General features: G+C 43.1%; 1 protein-coding gene across 1 annotated transcript in view; it reads left to right on the forward strand.

Annotated features, from left to right (window-relative positions):
• atp1a3a (ATPase Na+/K+ transporting subunit alpha 3a) overlaps nucleotides 1-22,205 on the forward strand; it is a 35,670-nt gene that overhangs the window by 7,184 nt on the left and 6,281 nt on the right. The window contains exons 2-16 of the mRNA XM_068710848.1: nucleotides 8,765-8,878; nucleotides 9,572-9,631; nucleotides 10,068-10,271; nucleotides 12,241-12,354; nucleotides 13,548-13,682; nucleotides 15,294-15,411; nucleotides 16,139-16,227; nucleotides 16,569-16,748; nucleotides 18,264-18,462; nucleotides 19,558-19,802; nucleotides 19,904-20,096; nucleotides 20,242-20,417; nucleotides 20,762-20,898; nucleotides 21,688-21,838; nucleotides 21,938-22,106. Of these exons, the coding sequence (XP_068566949.1) occupies nucleotides 8,765-8,878; nucleotides 9,572-9,631; nucleotides 10,068-10,271; nucleotides 12,241-12,354; nucleotides 13,548-13,682; nucleotides 15,294-15,411; nucleotides 16,139-16,227; nucleotides 16,569-16,748; nucleotides 18,264-18,462; nucleotides 19,558-19,802; nucleotides 19,904-20,096; nucleotides 20,242-20,417; nucleotides 20,762-20,898; nucleotides 21,688-21,838; nucleotides 21,938-22,106 (2,284 nt within the window). The remainder of the gene's footprint in view (nucleotides 1-8,764; nucleotides 8,879-9,571; nucleotides 9,632-10,067; nucleotides 10,272-12,240; nucleotides 12,355-13,547; nucleotides 13,683-15,293; nucleotides 15,412-16,138; nucleotides 16,228-16,568; nucleotides 16,749-18,263; nucleotides 18,463-19,557; nucleotides 19,803-19,903; nucleotides 20,097-20,241; nucleotides 20,418-20,761; nucleotides 20,899-21,687; nucleotides 21,839-21,937; nucleotides 22,107-22,205) is intronic.

Consider the following 22,205-nt stretch of genomic DNA (forward strand, 5'->3'; position numbering starts at 1 on the left):
GGTTTGGTTCAGTAGTGACCTTGAAAGTCATACTGTGCCTGTGAAATGAAAATTGGTGGGGGAATATATTGCCCTTGATAATTACTGTGGAGTTCATTTCACCCCGCTCATGTTTTTTTCATCAAGTGGTCAAATATTTATGTGTGAAGGTGACATGCGTCCCCTGTGGGCCTGTATGTGATAATGAAGAGGTTGACAGTCCTCAAACCTAAGACAAGTTCCAACACAAGCAGAGATTGCGTCTGTCAGGCTTGCTGCCAGGTTTCCAGCAGTATAAAGAAGACCCGTATATCCTGCCCGATCTGCACGCATGCAAACTAGTACCACACACCTGTGGTTAAACACACTCGTGCACCCTGTTTTTCACTGATAATGTTACAATGTGAACAACAAATCCATGTTGAAATCAGCAGGATGAGAGCTAGTTAATGTTAGCCGTTGGCAGCCGGTGAGCAGCACACTCCTGCTTGCACTGAAGAGTCTGTTAACGTACTGAAGTAGCTGACCATGTAGTCATCATCCTGAACAGATGAGCACGAGGGCAGAGAAGAATAAAAGACACTTCAGTTGATGTATGTCATTTTATATCACAACGGTATTTCTTTACAATACAGTAATTGTTCTGTAAAACATCACATTTGATTATTTTCTTCCTCTATTTGGAACTTCCAAACAAACAAAACAACTGCCTCACATGAGACAACACTTTAGTTAAAAAGAAAAGACTCAAAACGGTAAAGCTAACATTATTTCAAAATGGAAGGCGCAAATAAATACCAGTCTGACTTCAGTCAATGCACTATAAAAATCACACAAATTAGTAGAGATTTAGAGTATTCCAAAAGAAAGAATTGTCTTTTCCTGCAGGGTTTACTCATCTTATATAAATATTAAGTGTGCATTGTCTGGTAATCATGTAACCTGAGTGCTTCCTAATCTTAGGTTGGTCGAGATGCCTCCTCTTGCTCTGTATTTACAACTTCACTCTCCTCCACATCTACCCAGGTCACGTTACCTAGTGAGGCAGCTGGAGGCCTTTTTGATTTGCAATCATAATTCTATAGACGGTCTGCTCTGACAGGCTGTCAGTGGAGACGGTTGTGCTTAAATGTTTTTTTAATAGTTAAATTGTATTTTGTGGTGCTTTGCCTGCACCTCATGATGTGTTAGTTAACAGTGTGACAGTGATCACTGAGGTCTTAATTCATTTGATCTTTCAAAGTGAAATTATAGTCCACTCTTTTTAACCTGCTTTTCATTGCAGCAGTTGGCATTATTGGATTAACAATCAGCAGTTTATACAGTAGCAGGTGACCCTGAGTCATCTAGTTAAATTTCGACACTGAATGAACTTTTTTTTTCATGCTTTGTCACTTTGTCTTTGTGGTACTCGAACACATTAGTGATCTGACAAGAGTAATATTCTATTAATAACACGGCATTTATGAAATAAAAACACATGAGAGAGACTATCTGACTGCTCAAACTAATTCATCTCTCATTGTACTTGACTCCCCTCATGTTCAAAACACAGTCGAATCTATCCAGTGCAGTTTATGCCAAAGAAATGCATAAGATGTTTAAGTGAACGAGTCAGGATGAACGAGAGACTGAGATTGAAAAGACGGGGGGAGAGAGGGAGAGCGGGATTGAGAGGGATTATCATTGTTCAGTGGGTTAATCCGTCAGTGTAGTAAACAGCTGTAATCTGATGACCTGCTGGACTTGACCGCCCGGGAAACCTCCTGCACCTCGTAACAGATGGCCACGAGGCGTCACACACTCACACACGACACACACACGTCACACACACACACACACACACACACACACACACACACACACAGACACAGACAGACACACACTTCTACAAACAGAAACACACAGTGCACGTAAATTCACACGCAGAAGAACAACAGCGTGGAAAAATGCTCACGTTTGCAGTCAAAGCAGAAAATCAACATATGTACGACTGAACATTTGGAATACAAGTATTGCTCACTAAAAAGCAGGCATATGCATAGGAAAAAATTGTACACACGTACTGTACACTGTATACAGTACCGCACCGAATTCACACAAATACACTCTGTGCAACAAAAATACCAATATGGATTCAGTGGTGGCACATGGTGGACAAGCAAACACTGCTGGTTCAACACTGTTGCTTAGCAGTGGGCAACATTTAGGGGACAAAAAAAAACATGGCAGGTTCACACACATAGCCAACAAGCTGTACAGCAGTGTTTCCCATTAATTACCTAGACTCTGGCAGCCCGCCATATTCTATTTCTCTGCCATAGTTTCATAATGAAGCAAAGCTATTTCCGGGTGTGTTTCCTCCACCGCGGTGCGCAGCGACCGGCTCAAGTTGCCTTCATGTGTTTGTGACTATTTGTGCAGCTGGTAAAGGACTCATTTTAATACTTTAGAAACTAAATAATTAGGCGATATGCTTCTTTTGAATAAATCATAGTTTATCAGATGATTTCTATTTTGTATTAAGAATCTGAATCTTCCAAGTAGCCTTACCAGTAACTAATATAGTCAAATAAAGGTAGTTAAGTCAAAAGTACAATATTTTCCTCTGAGATGTAGTGGACTTAAAGTATAAAGTTACATACAATAGAAATACTCAAGTAAAGTAGGCTACAAGTACCTCAATTTTGTCCTTAAGTACAGTATTAAATGTACTTAGTTCCATTCCTCCACTGCTAAAACAGGAGCACCAAGTTGTTTACAGGAGCACAGAGTTCTTCAGTGATCTAGCCTCTTAATTCCGCTCTCAAAGTGCACCACACCAATGCTTTGAACTTTTAAATGTACAACATTTTTATTACATATATATTTTATTTTTACTTTTCCTTATCTTATTCAAAGCCCATCATGTGAATGAAAGCAGTGTGTGTGTGTGTGTGTGTATGTGTGTGTGTGTGTGTGTGTGTGTGTGTGTGTGTGTGTGTGTGTGTGTGTGTGTCCCAATGACTTGTTCCACCGCGCTGCTCATACGGCGTCACAGAAGCATACCCACCCACTCTGGTTAACACTGTTAGCTCTGTCAGCGCTGTTGCCGTTGTTAGCAAAGTTAGCTCCTAGCGGCCGCCCCCCAGCTTAGCCGTGTTGAGAACCGTGTGCAGGCAGTACCGGCTGTTGTATCTGCTGCGGTAAACGCTTGCAGGGATTGGCTGTGAGAAAACCATACAAATAGTCCTTTTTTTTCTAGATCTGGGTACATAACGGTTCTGCTGGTGTTATCTGGAGAAGTACTACTACTACTTAGTGACAGTACACATGTTAAGGCACTTTTTTCCAGAGTAAAACATAATTTAGACAATCATAAAACCTTAAAACTTTGTTATAAATGAGTCTGATGTAATTCTGAAATGTTTATAGCTATCTAAGGCATATTTAGAAAAGCTCTGCAGTACATGATTGTAGAGCTGGGCGAAATCAAATGTTATATTTTTGACCGAGTACCTCGATATTGTTATTGTAGGGTTGACCGTTAGTTCTTTCGCAAAACATACAAGGAGATTTTTTGATAAATAATTTTCAGTAATGTGAATGTAATGACTAAGTGGGTAAAGGCAAAACCCAGAACAGCTAGAACAGTTCAATTACATCAGCCATATTGTGAAATCTAAGACAATTTCTAGTCTCATATCACGATATCGATATAATGCTATGTTGCCCAGCCCTACATGATTGCCTTTAGATTAAGGATTAATTAAAAAACAAACAAAACAGATATGAATTTGATATGGATACATAATACGTTGCAGTACATACGTAATGCATTCATAAGAAAAATGCACACTCACATGTACAAAGTTAACTTCATGCTTACACTTAAATCATTGAAAAACAAATGTGTGAACACAGTCTCAATCAAAACAACAATGCCCATAGAGAGCTGCATAGAGGTAAGAGGATGTACAACAGATGCACAAATCTGGTTGGTTGGCTGTCAACAGGTCAACACCCGGCTAGCTTTTCCTCCAGGAAACAAAGCAGATGTCAAACAGCATAAAACAGCCATCAAATCAGTGCCAGACCTCTCAGCACACACTAATCCACATCAGAGCTTTCCCAAAATAAGTCTGCTCCCCCCCACTCATCACGAAGGTTACACACACTATGAATCCCAATACGTCACACATTTGTTGTAGGTAATGGATGATAGAGAACATCTGCCTGATGAACAAATGTCAGGTCAAAATGCATCAGTACACCTGTACACCATGAAAAGACCTCACAGAAACGTCAGCTGAGCTTTGACTCAAAGTCCAATTTAAATGAACGTCATGAGGTTAAGCGGGCTAGTTCAAATCTCAAAATGCATAATTAAATTGTTTACTGGCAATGTATGAATTCAGACTTAAGAGAAACCCAGACTTTACTTTGTTCTCTCATCTCATCTCATCTTCAACCACTTATCCGGGATCGGATCACGGAGGCAACAGCTCCAGCAGGGGACCCCAAACTTCCCTTTCCTGGGCCACATCAGCCAGCTCTGACTGGGGGATCCCGAGGCGCTCCCAGGCCAGTTTGGAGATATAGTCCCTCCACCTGGTCCTGGGCCTCCCTCGGGGTCTCCTCCCAGCTGGTCGTGCCTGGAACACCCCCCTAGGGAGGCGCCCAGGTGGCATCCTTACCAGATGCCCGAACCACCTCAACTGGCTCCTTTCCACGCAAAGGAGCAGCGGCTCTACTCCGAGTCCCTCACGGATGACCGAACTTCTCACCCTATCTCTAGGGGAGATGCCAGCCACCCTCCTGAGGAAACCCATTTCGGCCGCTTGTACCCGCAATCTAATTCTTTCGGTCATGACCCAGTCCACATGACCATAGGTGAGGGTAGGAATGAAGATCGCCCGGTAGATAGAGAGCTTTGCCTTGCGGCTCAGGTCTCTTTTCGTCACAATGGTGCGGTAGAGCGACTGCAATACCGCCCCAGCTGCTCCGATTCTCCGGCCAATCTCAGGTTCCATTGTTCCCTCACTCGCGAACAAGACCCCGAGGTACTTGAACTCCTTCACTTGGGGTAAGGACTCATTCCCTACCCGGAGTTGGCAATCCACCAGTTTCCTGCTGAGAACCATGGCCTCAGATTTAGAGGTGCTGATCCTCATTCCAACCGCTTCACACTTGGCTGCGAACCGATCCAGTGAGTGCTGGAGGTCACAGCCCGATGAAAACATCAGGACCACATCATCTGCAAACAGCAGCGATGCAATCCTCAGTCCACCGAACTGTAAACACTCCTCCCCACGACTACGCCTCGATATCCTGTCCATGAATACCACAAACAGGATTGGTGACAAATCGCAGCCCTGGCAGAAGCCAAGCCTCACCGGAAACAAGTCCGACTTACTGCCGAGAACCCGGACACAGCTCTCGCTTTGGGCATACAGGGATTGGATGGCCCCCAGAAGTGGCCCCCTCACCCCATACTCCCGCAGCACCTCCCACAGTATCTCCCGGGGGACCCGGTCATACGCCTTCTTCAGGTCCACAAAACACATGTAGACTTCACTTTGTTTTGATCCTTACTCCAAATAGTATGTAATTAATTGTCTCAGTGTGTCTTTGTGTCTAAAAATATCCGTCTGCAGCCATCAGTGGTTTAGCTGCTGATCCATGATTGTTCAACACCATCTCCTACTGGGACACTATGGATTTCCTACGTCTTGCTGTTCCCTTTTGCCTCACAGATTTTTTGTTTTCTGTCTGAAGAAAATAAAAAATAAGCAGCCATATTTTGAAACAATTGCTTTGTGGCATCGCTTTAGCTTTGGTTGAATAAATTATGGATATTTTTTGGGGGTGTAATACATATTCTGTATTTATTTCCCATTTAAATATACAGACTATAGTGAATTAAATAGAGTTTTTTACAGGAGTGGGCCTTTATCAAAGTAGACATTTTGACTTGTCATAGGAGGAAGAACAGAGGTGTTTCTAATCACAGTAACGGTGTTTGTGACCATTACCGCTCGCTCCTACAGTGTGTGTGCTCTACAGCCAAAAAACATTCAGTAACATGTCAGTAAATCTGTCAATAACAGTTCTGTCAGTATCACATAGTGATATTTGTGTTTTGGTAAAAATCAGTTACAGTTTAGGCAGAGAGTGGTACTGCAGCATGGGAGACGGCAAAACCAAAACCCACAAAGTGATAATACATCCAGATGAAGTTCTGTGAGAAGTTGTGACGGAACAGCTTTGGAAATGAGGAAGACACCAGAGTAACTGTAGAGAGCGCTGCGTTGTGTCAAAGAGGTTTTTGAGAGGAGAATACCACTCTCACTGCTAAACTGCTTTTTATTTCTGTCCATTTTAGGTTAAACATGGTGGAATAGTGATTTAACACATGCTCATTGGTGGATTACTGTATGTGTTGGCTGAATACCTGGAGATGCCAGGAAAGATTCAGGACAGGTGGTGGATCTAGTTTTATTTGGTCATTTGGTTGTAATTAGAACCACGTTGTTATTCTCCTTGTTTTTTGTTTTTTCTTATTCCGCTGATACAGACACCAGCTCAGAGCGGGAATGTGCAGCCGGTGAGCGATTCGTGGCCTTCTTTAATCTTTTTTACATTTTCATTTGTTAGCTCCATAGTTTTGGTTAGCGCCAACTTAATCCTGGGACCTGTTTATTTTTCGACTGCCCCCTCGCATCGGCAGCAGAGGTAAAACAGCTCGCTCCCACAACCTTTGTGTTGTGTCCCAATGCAGTCCTCTAGTTCGTTCTATTCAAGTGTCCCAGAGAATCCAAAGCAGCTAAATGCACTTCAGCCATCCATAGTTTTATCATTTACATCCGTCAACTTGTCTCCCATGAAAAAGGCTCATTGATGCTTTTACTGCTAGGAGACACTTAGTAAGCTCTACTACAATAATGTAACTTCCTTAACTCAGGATGGAACCGTTGTGCAATGTATGATACAGAATTTCATGCCTTTTGGCACACAGACAGGGAGTTTGATGAAGGGAGTAGCTGGCTGACATTTTAATTCTTTACTAGAACCCCTGAGGATGTTCATTCTGGATGGTGCATGCTGGGTAAAAGGGTGATTTGAGGAAATAAAATGCACTAAAACCCCAGGAGCATATGAGTACAAAATGTGAGCATTTGAAGACATATTTAGGCTAATGGATCTGTGTGAGCGAAGTAGCTTCCCGCTCGTAATGCTGCAGACTTTTAACAGGATAAGTCAAGACTCTAGAAATGCATTTAATCTCATATTTGACTTAAAGCTTGATTTATTATCTCACTGATTCACATGCTCACTTTCCTGCATGTTTCAGGATGAAGTTCCTAAAAAGTCTGCATTCGTTGTATTTTTTATTTGACTATTTTATCAAAACAATTGCACATATTTAGTGTTTTCCCCCGAATATTACTCTCTCAGGTTGAACCACCTTGACATTAAGACCAGCTAATTGGCCTCAGAGTGCCATCTAGTGGGCAGAGGAGGTTAGATTAAAGAAAGGTGATTTACAAAGGTTTATATTTTCACAATTCACATTAATAAAAAACAAGGTGATTCAAACTAAATAATATCAATGACCAGTAACGTTTGAATATCACCATGCCGTAGAGACATGTGTTTTGCCTCCGTTAGCTAGCTAACGTTGCTTCAGGTGCACTGATGTGGGAGACAACACTGCGCCAGTAAAAGCTCCGAACATAACGCATGCTTACAGCCCAGTGTATTTATTCTCCTTTTTGCCGCATCTTTTTTTTTCCCATTCACTTGTGAAGGTGGTCCTCAGAATTTTTTCAACAATCAGAAATGGTCGTTGTTACAAAAGGTTGAGAACCTCCGATTCCATCACTGAAACTCAAAATAATAGAATTGTATTTAACGAAAGCAAAGCTGCAGACTTCCGTTAGTCAGCAAGCAGATGTTCACAAACACGTACTATTTGCAAGGACACAAACACACTTTCAAGCAAAGCTGGAAAGGGCTCAAACACACACCTCCGCACACAGTAATGTAGGTCACTGGCGATTGTGAAAATCCCATGATACATGTCACTGACAGATTTATTCTGGGTCCTTTTTCTTTTTCCCCTCATCTCACTCAGTCTCCTGACTGCTGTTGTTTTTCCTCCTCCTCTCACACACAGCTGCAGTCTCAGCAGCAGTAGCCTAAATAGCGGTGGTGTCAATTAGGGTTGGTCCGATGGACAATTCCACAATACCACTGAGCCCAACGTCATGATGCACATGAGACAGAGCTGAAAGTGCTTGGTGTTGGTCTCGTGCAGGGCTCTAGTTTGCGGTGACGCTAATAGCATTCATTGCATGCATTAAAAGTAACAATTCTGATTTATTTAGGATTTTGCAAGTGCAATTGAAGGTGGACACATTTTCCTAAAATCAAGTCTGAACGAATCCAAAGATTGGGTAGACATAGCCCAACAATTGTTTGAATTGTAGTTGAAGTGGAGCTCTTGAGACGTGCCTGTGCTCTGATGATGCCAGATCTAATCAGGAAGTGTCGGGTTCACCTTTTCTCACCGGGGATTAGGTCTAAATTTGGGTTTGACTGGGTCTCAATGTGGAAGAAAAAGAGCATCAGTCAGTGTTTGAGGTGGTCATGATACATCAACGGTTATTACAAATACAAGATGGACAATCAAAGTTTCCTTTGGCTGTTTCTTGCTCCGACTTTGGACAGTGGTGTGAAGTAATTGTCGAAAAATGTCTGTGGAAAACGGGACCAAACTTGATGCTGTCTTTGTGTGTTTCAGTATGGACGGTCGGACAGCTACCGCGTGGCCACCACGCAGGACAAGGATGAGAAGGAGTCGCCCAAGAAGAAGGGAGGCAAGGATCTGGATGACCTCAAGAAGGAAGTTCCTATCGTGAGTGCACAGCTTCCTACTTCCTGCTTCCTGCAACCTCTCTGCAATTTGTCACATATTTTTTTTGGTTGCCTCTTATTCACCTGCTTTGAATACCAGATTTGATGGCTCACAATAACCTGGAAGTCTCATTTAAAATCAATTACAGAAAGACAGAATAAACCTCAGCCGAGCAGTGAGTAGTTCACATCCTGGCCTCAGTCCAGCATTCAAAGCGCTGCAATTCCAACTCTAATCTAATCTCCCTGTTTGAAAAGGAGATGACAGACTCTGTAGCAGCTGCTGTAGTTTGAGCTAATATGCCAGAGCAATTTAATCGTATTGTAGAAGGATTTGCTCTTACACGAGACAGGAAGTCAAACCCTCAGGATAGCCCCTGTTAAAGAACTGAATGAGATGATTACACATATTGATTTCCAAAGTATTATTTATCGATCAAACCTTTTTCGTAAAATACAAAAAAATGATTGTGTAAAACTTAACTATCTCAACCAAGAGGACACCGGACAGTAGGGAGAGTTCTAAACTGAGTCTAAAACATTTGAATTAATTTCTTGCTTTGCAGTTTAGCAAATTATATATTTCTCACATGAAACCAACATTTTTGCTTCATAGTGCTTCATCAGTATCATTTTAAACTGATGATTAATGACAGGTTGTTTAAGTTTGCTTTGTTTTTGAATTTCTTTGTAGACGGAACACAAAATGTCTGTTGAGGAGGTTTGCCGGAAATACACCACTGATATCGTCCAGGTAGGTCGTTCAGAAATGACACCTTCAGACCGTCAGGTCACCTGAACATGGTTCAATCAAGTATCTCCTATTCACAACACTTTCTTTCTCCTCTTTTCTGCCCTCTTTTTCTGCCCTCTTTTTCTCTCTCTATATATATATATATATATATATATATATATATATATATAATATATATATATTATATATATATATATATATATATAATATATATATATTATATATATATATATATTATACTATAATAATATATATATATATATATATATATATTATACTATAATAATATATATATATATATATAATAATATATTCCTTTCCTCTCGTTCCTCTCTATAACTCTAACCTCTCCGCCGCCCTCTTGCCTCTGCTCATCCATCCATCTCCTTTAATCCATCTTCCATCTTTTCCTCTCCGCTTCCTCTGCCCTTCTCAGGGTTTGACCAATGCCAAGGCAGCCGAGTACCTGGCCAGGGATGGCCCCAATGCCCTGACTCCGCCCCCCACCACCCCAGAGTGGGTCAAGTTCTGTCGCCAGCTGTTCGGTGGCTTCTCCATCCTGCTGTGGATCGGCGCCATCCTCTGCTTCCTGGCCTACGCCATCCAGGCTGCCACGGAGGACGAGCCCGCCGGGGATAACGTAAGTGGAGAGTTGAAGGGGTGGAGGGATGATGGTCGTAGGCCTGGGGCGATATGATGACATCACCGTTAAACACCTCGCTAATGGTCCTCACGTGTCCACGATAACGGAACGATAATCAACTACACTACTCCTGCACTGTATTCAGTTTCTCTTTCTCTATTCACTTTCTCCGTGCTTCACCACATTGTTGTAGCATATCAAAAGTAGCAACATGCTAGCAAATGTGTAATTCTGTGTTACCATGGTTATATAAATGTAATCTATGGTGCTTTTAGATTTGTGCTAGATCGCCCTGTTAATAGTGTGTGCAGGAAAGTACAGTTTTTGACCTTTAAACGCCAAATATGGATTGAAGTTTGGAGTCTATCTTTTTTATATTTTGACTGTGACCCTGTGTGTGAGTGTGTTTGTGTGTTATTCGGTACAGACCTTGTAATTACCCATGTAGCCCTTACTCCAGCAGGAAAGATGTCCTCTCTTAGCTAACAAAAACAAAAAATGCAAATGCCCCGATTTGGCGATTCTTTGGCTTTTTACCAAATGAAACAGGAGAACCAGAGAACACAAACAAACTGATTTTAAAGCTGCGGGGTAAACAAGTCTAAAGACGGAAACACTACAAATGTCAGCTCCCATCTTAAAACTCACCATCCATCAGAATACGCAAGTCTGCCTTCGGCTCCATCCACAAAGAGCAGCGGGATCAAAACGCAACCATCGCTCAATCATTGGGGCTTCTGCAAAGGCAACAAAATGTATCCGGCAATAAATAAGACAGTCGACAGTGGTGAGGTCGTACGAGGGCCGTTTCTACCAGTGGAGAGGTCTGATTTATTCCTCTCAGCTCACTGCCTCTACGTCGTGGCCACTTAAGCGAATTCCAACAATATAGGTATCTATATCTATGGGCGTCTCTCTCTTCAGCTATTTTTGGATGATAATTTCGTAAATCGTTGTTATCGGTAGGGCATTCCCAATATCGCCCAACCCTCGACAGTAGGAAGAATTCTCAGTCCCACCACTACTTGTGCAGTACCTGTAAGAAGCCAGATATCAAAAACCTCCAGATGGGGGGGGGGGTAAGCACACTGAGAACTGTGAGTCCTGTGTTTGTGTGTGTGTGTGTGTGTGTGTGTGTGTGTGTGTGTGTGCGCTCCCCATCCTCCAGCACATCTCTCAAAAAGCGATATGCTGAGTCACCACTCCTCAGGGGACGAGCTTTGTCAGTGACAAAGGTTGTGTCAGCCGTTTGTCTGAATCATGCCAGTACAAAACCCGTCGTCAGGGTGACAGACACCATCCTGTTCGCATCCACTTTTGAACCCGCCACAGGGAGCGCGTGACTCCCGGCGCCTGTAATGGCAGGCTAAGAGGAGGCCGTTCATGGGTCAGCACCGTTCCATGTCGGGGTCACTATGCAGAGTAGAGCCGAAGGGACTGAGGCTAAGCGGCGCTGACACACACAGCATGACGGGACAAAACACTCGGTTCAGACCACGGGGGAGGACTCGGGGGGTGAAACAACAACTGTGACGAGTCAGCATGAGTTACACACCCAGAATATAAACTCACACCGATTACTGGTTAACAGTTACGTCAGATGGTACAGCACATGGCTGGGAGGATTTAGACCTTCTGTGGTGATCCTTTAGATGTGTGACAATAGAGCACAGTCTCTAAACCACTCACAGAGTAGACTGCAAAGAGATGGACAGCCTCCATGTGAATCCACACCACATGCTGCTGTCAGATACAAGGTGAAAACATAACTAAAAGGCTCATTGTTTTATATTCAGAAGCCTGAACTTCCTGAAATAGCATGACAGAATGTGTCACTGATGGTTTCTCAACTCAGTCTCTCTGTGTGTGTCTCTCCACTCGTCTTTTTTTCTCACATGATACATTTTTAGATTCAGGTGAACTTAAACACGAGGTCTCATCTTTGTTTCCCTGCCTCTCTTTGCAGTTGTATCTGGGTATTGTGCTGTCAGCCGTCGTCATCATCACCGGCTGCTTCTCCTACTTCCAGGAAGCTAAGAGCTCCAAGATCATGGAGTCCTTTAAGAACATGGTCCCTCAGGTACTGGACGCTCAATAGTTCAACCAGGATATTGTGATCCTTTGTTATGCTAATTGTTGCCAAAAGGGTTTTAACTAAAAAATGTGCTAGCTTAATAAGCTTTGAGTTGGATTCCACAATACATCCAACGGTGTTGAAATAACACTATGTCAAATTCCTTTGCGTCCCTTTGTGGTAATGCTGACTGAAAAAAAGGAAAAGGAAAACACTGTGACTCACAGCCATTGACTTACAAATGTATATGCGTTCATTGTAATATGTTGATTCTAAGATGGCAACAAAAGATTTCTTCAGAATGAAAAGTGACTTCATGCTTGTAAATGAAACAACAAATGAAAACAGGCATGTATATTAGATATTAGATATTAAAGAGGTATTTCACACTTAAACATGTTTTTTCGCTGTTAACTGAATGGTATAACTGTACTGTGATGAAGCACGTCAATGCTGGTAGGAAATGGCTCAACACTCTTATACTGTTTGAAAGCAGGCCTTAACCTTGAAAGGCCTATACGCTGAGATAGAGTCGACCAGTTGGGACTTCTCCATGTCATGAAGCGTTACGTTACCAGAGACATTTCAGAACGGAGACGGGACTGAGAGTCAGTTTCCTGTTTCTGTGTCAGGTGGGTTCACCACTGCCCCGCCCCTTTAGGAGACTAGCGCTGGGTCCTGAGTCTATTAACTACAATGGGAGAACACAGATTAGGACCGAAAAAAATATTTAAATGAATTATGCAAATATAACTTAATCTGCTTTCATCCATCCACACGACGTTCACAACAAACGGGGGGGGGGGCCTTGTTCATCAGCTGTAAGCACTCTACAGTATGAGGCTGCTCCATAATTCATACAGGAATTCCTGGAGGTACTAAACCTGAGTAATGAAAAAGAATGATGGAAACAAATCAGGTCATAATGAGTATATTAAATTGGGTTCCCAAGTAATGCAGGTGTTTATTAGGTGGACAACTATATTTTATGAAGCTGCAGGCCACAGTATCATGCAGTCACAGCTAGCACACTCAGTCTTTTTTCCCCAGTCTGTGATGTAGCTTTCAATTGCTTAAGTTTCTCGACTGTTTCATCTTTTCTCTAAATAATAGTTTGTGTTATTTTTTGGCTTTACTGTATTGCTCTCTCTCTCACTCTCTCTCTCTCTCTCTCTCTCTCTCTCTTTCTCTGTTCCCAGCAAGCCCTGGTGATCCGTGAGGGAGAGAAGATGCAGATCAATGCTGAGCAGGTGGTGGCTGGAGACCTGGTGGAGGTGAAAGGAGGAGACAGGATCCCCGCTGACCTCCGCATCATCTCCTCCCACGGCTGCAAGGTGGGTTCCAGGCACAGTGACGGAAAAGCCAAGGAGGACTCAAGGAGGATTTACTGTCGTTATGCAACACAGGGTTGCTCAAAGAGATGCAGTTGTAGCCTATTTGCTACAAAAGAAAAACTTGACAAAGCAGAAACATTCTTTTTTTGCAGCGTTGCTACGAGTGTGCGACTATTTTCCTTTACCCTTGGTGGTCAGCACCTCTCCAACACGGGTGTGCGTTGCCGCTCTCTCTCATTCGGCTTGATCACCAAGCAGCATTGATGTAAACGGAGTCCTGCGCGCTCTCTCCTGTGGTACTCTCAAGTGCAGCTTGATCCGGATGCCAGGATGGAGCTGGCTGTAAACACATTCAGCTCACTAGCTTTCAGTGGCAGTAAAGATGCGGTTGCACCATCGAAGTTTAAGTAAAAGTGGTTAATACGAGTGTGACATCAGCAGTGAGTTTCCGTCCACCATTTTTGGAATCAACTTGATGTGTCGGGCGATCAATTATTAACTAAAACAAGCACAGCCGCCTCACAATGTGATAATAAGACGTCATTTTGAATTAGTGGTGTAACAGAGCGTTGTTGACCCGTGATCAACAACGGATGCTCTCTCGGTTCGGCACGCATGTGAACCGAGGATTAATTACACAGTTTAACCTTCATGGTGTGAAATAAAGTTTTACTGACAATCGTTATCGGCGATGTTCAGTAAAATATGCGGTCAGGAGATCGGTATTAATGCTTTCTATTTACCGATACTTAATAATGTTACATTATTAACAACTGATCTGTTTTGAAAATGAGAGGAGGAAGGTTAGTAACGTTGGCAGCGTCGGCGCTAACAGCAGGTTACTCAGTTACATTATGATGCGTTCAGGCTCTGTTCAGTGAAAATGAGGACTGGCGAAGGTAAATTATAACGTTATCATGTGTTCTAATGCAATCATGTAAAATGTAGTGTTGGTGAGAAACTTAAATAAATCCAGATGTTAAAAGGAGATGTTTTCACAGCAATATAAATAGATATTAGAGATGAATTATGAGCTGTTTACACTAACTCTAAGCAGCTTATAATACATCATTACAACTACTAATGACAAGATTTGTTTTCATTAATGAAATTACAATTTTTTATATCCTAATCACTTAAATATTGTGTGTTTTATGCACACAAAAAAAACACTATAGATTATTATAACAAAGTAATCAAAGAGTTGTTGATGGTTCACTGACGTCAGAGCCGTTGAAAGGATGGTGGTGAAAAGAAATAGTCTGGAGCCTTGTAGACCAGCTATTATAACAAAACGATCCGTATCTGCCAATATGGATCATCAGTTATTGGTATCTGTGTGCTAGAACCATCATCAGGGATCTCAAAGTTATATTTGCTCCCTCACCCCATCCCTATTCTAAATTCGTTCTACTATAACCGCTTTGTAATTAATAATTTCCCCCAAATGGTGCCGGTACAAACTGAGGATAAACACAGATCTTCATGTTAAATTCACTCTGATAAAACAGCCTCTGCACAGCAAGCATGAACCAAGAAATCTGGAATGAAGAAATGAATCCCCGCTCCCTCATCTTCCTCTTTGTCCTTCTCTCTTGCACACTTCACCAGGTGGACAACTCATCCCTGACCGGTGAATCAGAGCCCCAGACCAGGTCACCTGACTGTACCCATGACAACCCACTGGAAACCCGCAACATTGCCTTCTTCTCCACCAACTGTGTTGAGGGTAAAGTCGCCATCAGCGTTATCCCTAACCTAAATCATCATTATTACCTTCATATTCATCACATGTACTGTACAAAGCATTTACTGTGAGGGTTAGAAAACATTTCTATATGTGTGTGTGTGTGTGTGTGTGTGTGTGTGTGTGTGTGTGTGTGTGTGTGTGTGTGTGTGTGTGTGTGTGTGTGTGTGTGTGTGTGTGTTTGTATTGTTCCGGTTCAGTGCTCAGATAGTCCTGTAAACAAAGACGCAGCACATTAGCTCTCGCTGTAGGCCATGGTCAAAGCGTTTGGTGGTCAGTGGCCTCACTGCTCATCGGGGAGCCCACTGACTGGAAACATGACCCCACTGTGCCCGTTCCATCCCATCACGTCACCAGGACGACCGTCACAGTGGTAGAACAGGAAACCGAGATGTGTGGGGCCCTCCTGTGGACACACTGTTACATTGCATTTACTATCTAAGCATCATCTCTCTCAACTCTGTCCATACGTTCATCTATACTGACAAGACCAGACTTCTGATCCTCATCAGATGTTCACATTAACCTCCCCCCCCCCCCTGTATTCACGTGATGCCTTCAACAGTGAATTAATTCATGTTGTTAAGTACAAATGTGAGGTTCTCAAACTTTACTTGAGTATTTTCTTTTCATGCCATTTTCTACTTCTACTCCACTACATCTCAAAGGGAAATATTGTAATTTTAAAAACTGCTCCCTTATTGTTCAGGAACGGCGCGTGGCATTGTGGTGTGCACTGGCGATCGCACAGTGATGGGCCGCATCGCCACTCTCACCTCAGGCCTGGAGACTGGCAAGGTACCATACTCCTGTTGGTCATTATTCCACAATGGTAACATTAAGGAGGTTGCTTACTAGAAACAGGCTCTTTTATGTAATCGTTCAGCTGCTCATTCACATACTTATTTTGAATGGAAAGACATCAGCTAACAAATTGTCTACGATTATTAAGTGTTCTCAGCCTCATTATGTTTCATAAAGTGTAAACACAAGCTATTTAGACAAATAACCCCAAGTTGCTCCTCGGGCGCTTCGCAGCAGCTCACTGCTCCTAAAATGCTTAATTGCAACAAAAACAAATTTAAACAGTCAATCATCTTCTTCAAACAATCCAAACACCTTCTTCTTCTACTCCTCAGACTCCCATTGCCAAGGAGATCGAGCACTTCATCCAGATCATCACCGGCGTGGCCGTGTTCCTCGGCGTGTCCTTCTTCGTGCTGTCAATCGTCCTGGGTTACTCCTGGCTGGAGGCCGTCATCTTCCTCATTGGCATCATTGTTGCTAATGTGCCAGAGGGACTGCTGGCCACCGTCACCGTGAGTAGGCAGAGACGTACCAAACGTGTGAAGAGTCTTCCGCAACCCACCAGACCCGTCTTCAAACCCTAATTCAAATCTATGCAACCGATGAGTTTAGAATGACATTTTTTCATTAGAGCACGAAATAATTTATCGAGCCTCTTAATTTTGATTTTGATCAAAGTGCAAATTTAACTTCAGGATGAACATTCCTATATTTTTTAATATCACAATCTATATTACCAATATCATGCAGCCCTATTTCTAGTACGTGTATCTGTTTACACGGTTGTATCATTCCTTCATTTGGAGCAGTTTTTCCTTCCTGTCTTGTTTATCTTCACAGTCCTTCTGCGTTTCGTTTCTTCCTCAGTTCCCAGTGTTTTTGTGCAGACTTGAGTATTTTTCATATACTTCATATATTTAATATATTGGATAAATCGAAGAAGCTACACAAAATCAGGGAAAACAGTAACCGCTTATCAAATGTTCTTTACATTGTTGTTGCCATGACATGTCTCTTTATTTTTTTATTAGTCAGCCTACTCCCCACCGTTGTAGCCCATTACATCTGCCACGCTCTGTTGTAGACTCTCGATCGTTCGAGTCCCCCAAGCAGTTTGTGGTCTCACCCACGTCTGGTTGTGTGTTTCAGGCCGATGTTGTCCTGTCTGCTGTTTGATCTCGTCTTTGCATCTCGTATCCCTGCGCTTGTGTTTATATCAGTGTGTTGATGTCGCTGTACGTCTCTCGTGTGCATCTCTGCGTGTATCTTATGTGCTTTTAACATTCTCTCTGTGTCAGTACATGTTCTTGTGGTGACGATGGTGTATTGTCCCGTGTTTGTATTTCTCTCTTTACATCTCTCCTTCTCCCAAAGCAGCCCCACATGTGTTTTGTGTGTTTGTGTTCTCTCCATCTTTCTCTCCGTATGTCTCTCTCTCTCTCTCTCTTCCAGGCCAGTCGTGGTGCTGCCTGCAATGACAACGGCTAGCTAATGTAATGATATTAGGCTGATGACCAGTCAGCTTCTTGAAATGAATTGGGCCTTCCTCTGCTTGGCTAGTTCTGTTTGGCCCACAGGTCTTTTGCCGTACTTGGCATGATGGCATAACGCACCCGCCGCTCTGCTTCACCGCTTCACTCGTTCACGCCTCATTCTCTCTCTCCGCATCTCCTCTGTTTGGGCTGTTTTTATTTTATTTTCGGAAAGGAGGTTAAGATTTTAGTGCATTTTGCTATAGAGGAACATTGTTAAGAGCAGGGTGAACGTCTCCAGGTGTCGGGGCGGGTTTCTTCCTGGGTGTGCTTTATATTTTCAGGTACAGTATGGCACTGAGTTAGTTGAATACCTGGAGATGTTCATCTGTACTGTTAGTTTAACACACGGATACTAATATTGTTTTCTCTTTCTCTTTTGGTTTCGTTTGTTTCTACTCTCTCCTTTTCGTCAACGACTCCTTTCCTTCCTATTGTTCCTCATCTCCTCGCTGTCGCGTCCTCTCTCTGCCGTTCCCTCTTTGCTTCTCTCAGGTTTGTCTGACGCTGACGGCTAAGCGAATGGCTCGCAAGAACTGCCTGGTGAAGAACTTGGAGGCCGTGGAAACCCTGGGCTCCACCTCCACCATCTGCTCCGACAAGACCGGCACCCTGACGCAGAACCGGATGACCGTGGCCCACATGTGGTTCGACAACCAGATCCACGAGGCCGACACCACCGAGGACCAGTCCGGTGAGATTTGCCTCTGTCCCTGCTTCCATGCAGCGTACATTCAAACTTCCTGCAAAATATTCACAATATTTGTGACCTGGGTTCCTCTCTGGCAGCACCAATTACTGGTCATCATCCAAAACAAACATTTGCCAAATGTATGTTTGGTAGAAAGCTGATCTGTTTAGTTTTTTATCAAGTCATCGGTCTTAGCATGTTCCTTGCTAAACATCACACAATTTCTCTTGTCTGCGATTACATCAAAGCATGTTCAGTTACATGGATTGTTGTTGTTTAAAGCATAACCTAAAATAGCTGAATAAATGTTTTCACACTGTCAAAATGCAGCTTGGCAGTGTTTGATAGTCAATCTATCTGTTGATTAATACTTTCACTACAAAAAAAAATACTAAATTTATTATTTTCGGGATTTTTTGGGGGGGAAAACGTATTCCTCGTCTTCTTGTGCAATGCGTTTTTAAATGTATTCCTAAGAAAGAAAGGATTCACTTCTCTGACTGATGGCATGAAGTATTCCAAAATAACGTTACATTATACTCTCGTCTCTCTGACCTTAGTAAGCGTCAGCCGGCAGATTTGTGTCCGTTTAACAAACAAACGCACAATTACAGGCTAATTTAAAAACAAACGTAACGGGACAGAAGTACCGTCCAATCTGGTTTCGCCCCTTTTTTGTGACGGATTCATGCAGCCGGGCGTTAGCTTTATCCAGCGTTAGCCTTGAAATAGCTTCATCAGGCTTCATTGCTCCGTCACAAAGCAGAGAGAAAACAGATGGAAGGTTTGTTTGTAGATTAGAACCGGAGGACGTGCGTTTGCCTCTGTACTTTCTCTCCGCTGTATCATCGGTCTCTGCCTCTGCTGTTTTTCAAAGGAAACATTATTTCTTGTTATTCATCACAAGAGTTCCATAAGGCTTTGGCTTACTCCCCTCACCTTCACACGAACGTTGTTGCCAACTATTGTTACATCGGTTTTAATTCATTATTTGTTTCAGGCCTGCAGGGTACCTTTCTGCCGCGCTTGGGTGAATGTGAATTGCTGAGACAACTGTCAATAAAGGTTCCTTTTTTTCCCTCGCCCATCATTCTCTAGGCTGCTCCTTCGACAAAAGCTCCACAACATGGGTGTCTTTGGCCCGCATCGCTGCTCTGTGCAACCGCGCCGTGTTCAAGGCCGGCCAGGATGCTTTGCCCATCCTTAAGCGCGAGGTGGCCGGCGACGCCTCCGAGTCCGCCCTGCTGAAGTGTATCGAGCTGTCCTGTGGCGCCGTCAAAGCCATGAGAGACAAGAACAAGAAGGTGGCCGAGATCCCCTTCAACTCCACCAACAAGTACCAGGTTCGTCCCCTTTCATTCGTAGTAAATGGGCCAAAACATGCAAGAACACTACAAACTTCTTAAAAGGGTCTCATGCCGACGCCATGATCTGTTCCCGACAGCTCTCAATTCATGAAAATGATGATGAAAACGACAACCGCTACCTGTTGGTGATGAAGGGAGCCCCAGAGAGGATCCTCGACCGCAGCTCCAACATCATGGTGCAGGGCAAGGAGCAGCCCATGGACGATGAGCTGAAGGAGGCCTTCCAGAACGCCTATCTGGAACTGGGAGGACTGGGAGAGAGAGTACTGGGTAAGGAGGACAGGAACACAGTGGTAATTTAACAAAAGGTTCATGATTTGGAATTTGAACATACCAGTGTAGTTTTGGTGTATCCTGTATTTTATTGCATAGTATTATCCTGTATGTATAATTCATTCGTCCCTAAACCCTCCAGGTTTCTGCCACGTGTTCCTGCCAGAGGACAAGTACCCCAAAGGTTTTGCCTTCGATACAGATGATGTCAACTTCGAGACGGACAACCTTTGCTTCGTAGGCCTCATGTCCATGATCGACCCTCCCCGTGCTGCCGTGCCCGACGCCGTGGGAAAATGCCGCTCCGCTGGCATCAAGGTGGGCACCTTTCAAGTGTGGCATTTTAAAAGGCCTGGAAAAGCAGAACATGACATCCACCAGGATGTGAAGGCTGTAGATGACATTTTTAGAGGAAGAGTGTTTTATTAATAGTATGAATTGTATTCTTTACATTACATTACATTACAGTCATTTAGCAGACGCTTTTATCCAAAGCGACTTACAATAAGTGATTGGTACAATATTCTTCTTCTCATCCTGTTCCTTCTATCTTAACTGTTGGCCTTTTCTCCTCTTGCTCTTTGTTTTATTCTTGTCTCTTTCGCCTTCCTTTTCACCGCCAACCTCTTTACCTTCTTCTTCTTCCTCCTCCTATATTTCAGGTCATTATGGTGACTGGTGACCATCCAATCACAGCTAAGGCCATTGCTAAAGGTGTGGGTATCATCTCCGAGGGCAATGAGACAGTGGAAGACATTGCTGCACGCCTCAACATCCCCGTCAGCCAGGTCAACCCAAGGTAAGACAGAGACATGAACTATGTTTACATGCATTGCAATTACAATCACTTTTATAAAGCAGATGCTCTATTTTACGACAGGTATCAGGGTCATTGTAGGTAAAAAAAAAAAGATATTACAGAGCCGGGATGTATAGAATATCCATAACTTGGATATTCTCTGAGATTTAAGTGGCTAATTAACAAGAAAAGAAACATGAATATTCTCTGAGATTATAAAGTCATAAATTTGCGACGAAAAGAACCCTAAATTCTTTGAGATTAAAGTCACTAATTTACAAGTTGTTCGGAGCAACTTCATTACACCACAGACACCACTGTTAAACACTGAGGTAACGTGAGCCGCCGAGTGCGAAATATATTAATTATAATAGTATTTATTTATGTTCATAAAAAAAACTTGAATGAACATGAAAGAAAACGTGTATTTGAATCTTTCACAACCTTCACTTCACTCAGAGGCCCTCCTCATCATAGGAACACGAGGAAATTCAGATGGTAACTGGTGCACAATTTCATAGTTTTTTCTCACAAAAGTTATGATTTCATAATCTTAGAGAATATTCCCTTTATTTCTCTTAAATTTGCCTCTTTAATCTCAGGAAAATCTGAGTTATTTCTCAGAATATTACCTCCCTCCCCCGGCTCCATAGTTTATTTATTATTACCTACAACGGCCCTAACACGCAATGGAGCAGTATGGTCTTTTACTTTGCAGCACCTTTACATGACAGTAGTCTTTATGATTTAGTATACAAAAGAGCTTTTTGCTCTTATCTCGTTGTGTAGGGACGCCAAGGCCTGCGTGATCCACGGCACAGATCTGAAAGACCTCGATCAGGATCAGATGGACGACATTTTGAAGAACCACACGGAGATCGTCTTTGCCAGAACCTCCCCGCAGCAGAAGCTCATCATTGTAGAAGGCTGCCAGAGACAGGTACACATACAGTACATACCTGCATACAAGCTCATTGTTTTAGCGTCGTGCGTCCCGAATGAGAATGAAAACCCTAAAATGCTGCTCCTCTTCTGTCAGGGTGCCATCGTGGCCGTGACAGGCGACGGTGTGAACGACTCACCCGCCCTGAAGAAGGCTGACATCGGCGTCGCCATGGGAATCTCTGGCTCAGACGTGTCCAAACAGGCGGCCGACATGATCCTGCTGGACGACAACTTTGCCTCCATCGTCACCGGAGTAGAAGAAGGTGAGGGAGGAACGAGAAAAGGGGCGGGGAAGAGGGGAGCGATGGTTTGAAGAAAGATGAGCTAAAATGTCTAAGAAGAGCGAGGGTATACTTCAGATG

Source organism: Cebidichthys violaceus, unplaced genomic scaffold (genome assembly GCF_023349555.1).
Source record: "Cebidichthys violaceus isolate CVI_PGR_0920_01 unplaced genomic scaffold, fCebVio1.0.p SCAF_16, whole genome shotgun sequence".
NCBI lineage: Eukaryota > Metazoa > Chordata > Actinopteri > Perciformes > Stichaeidae > Cebidichthys > Cebidichthys violaceus.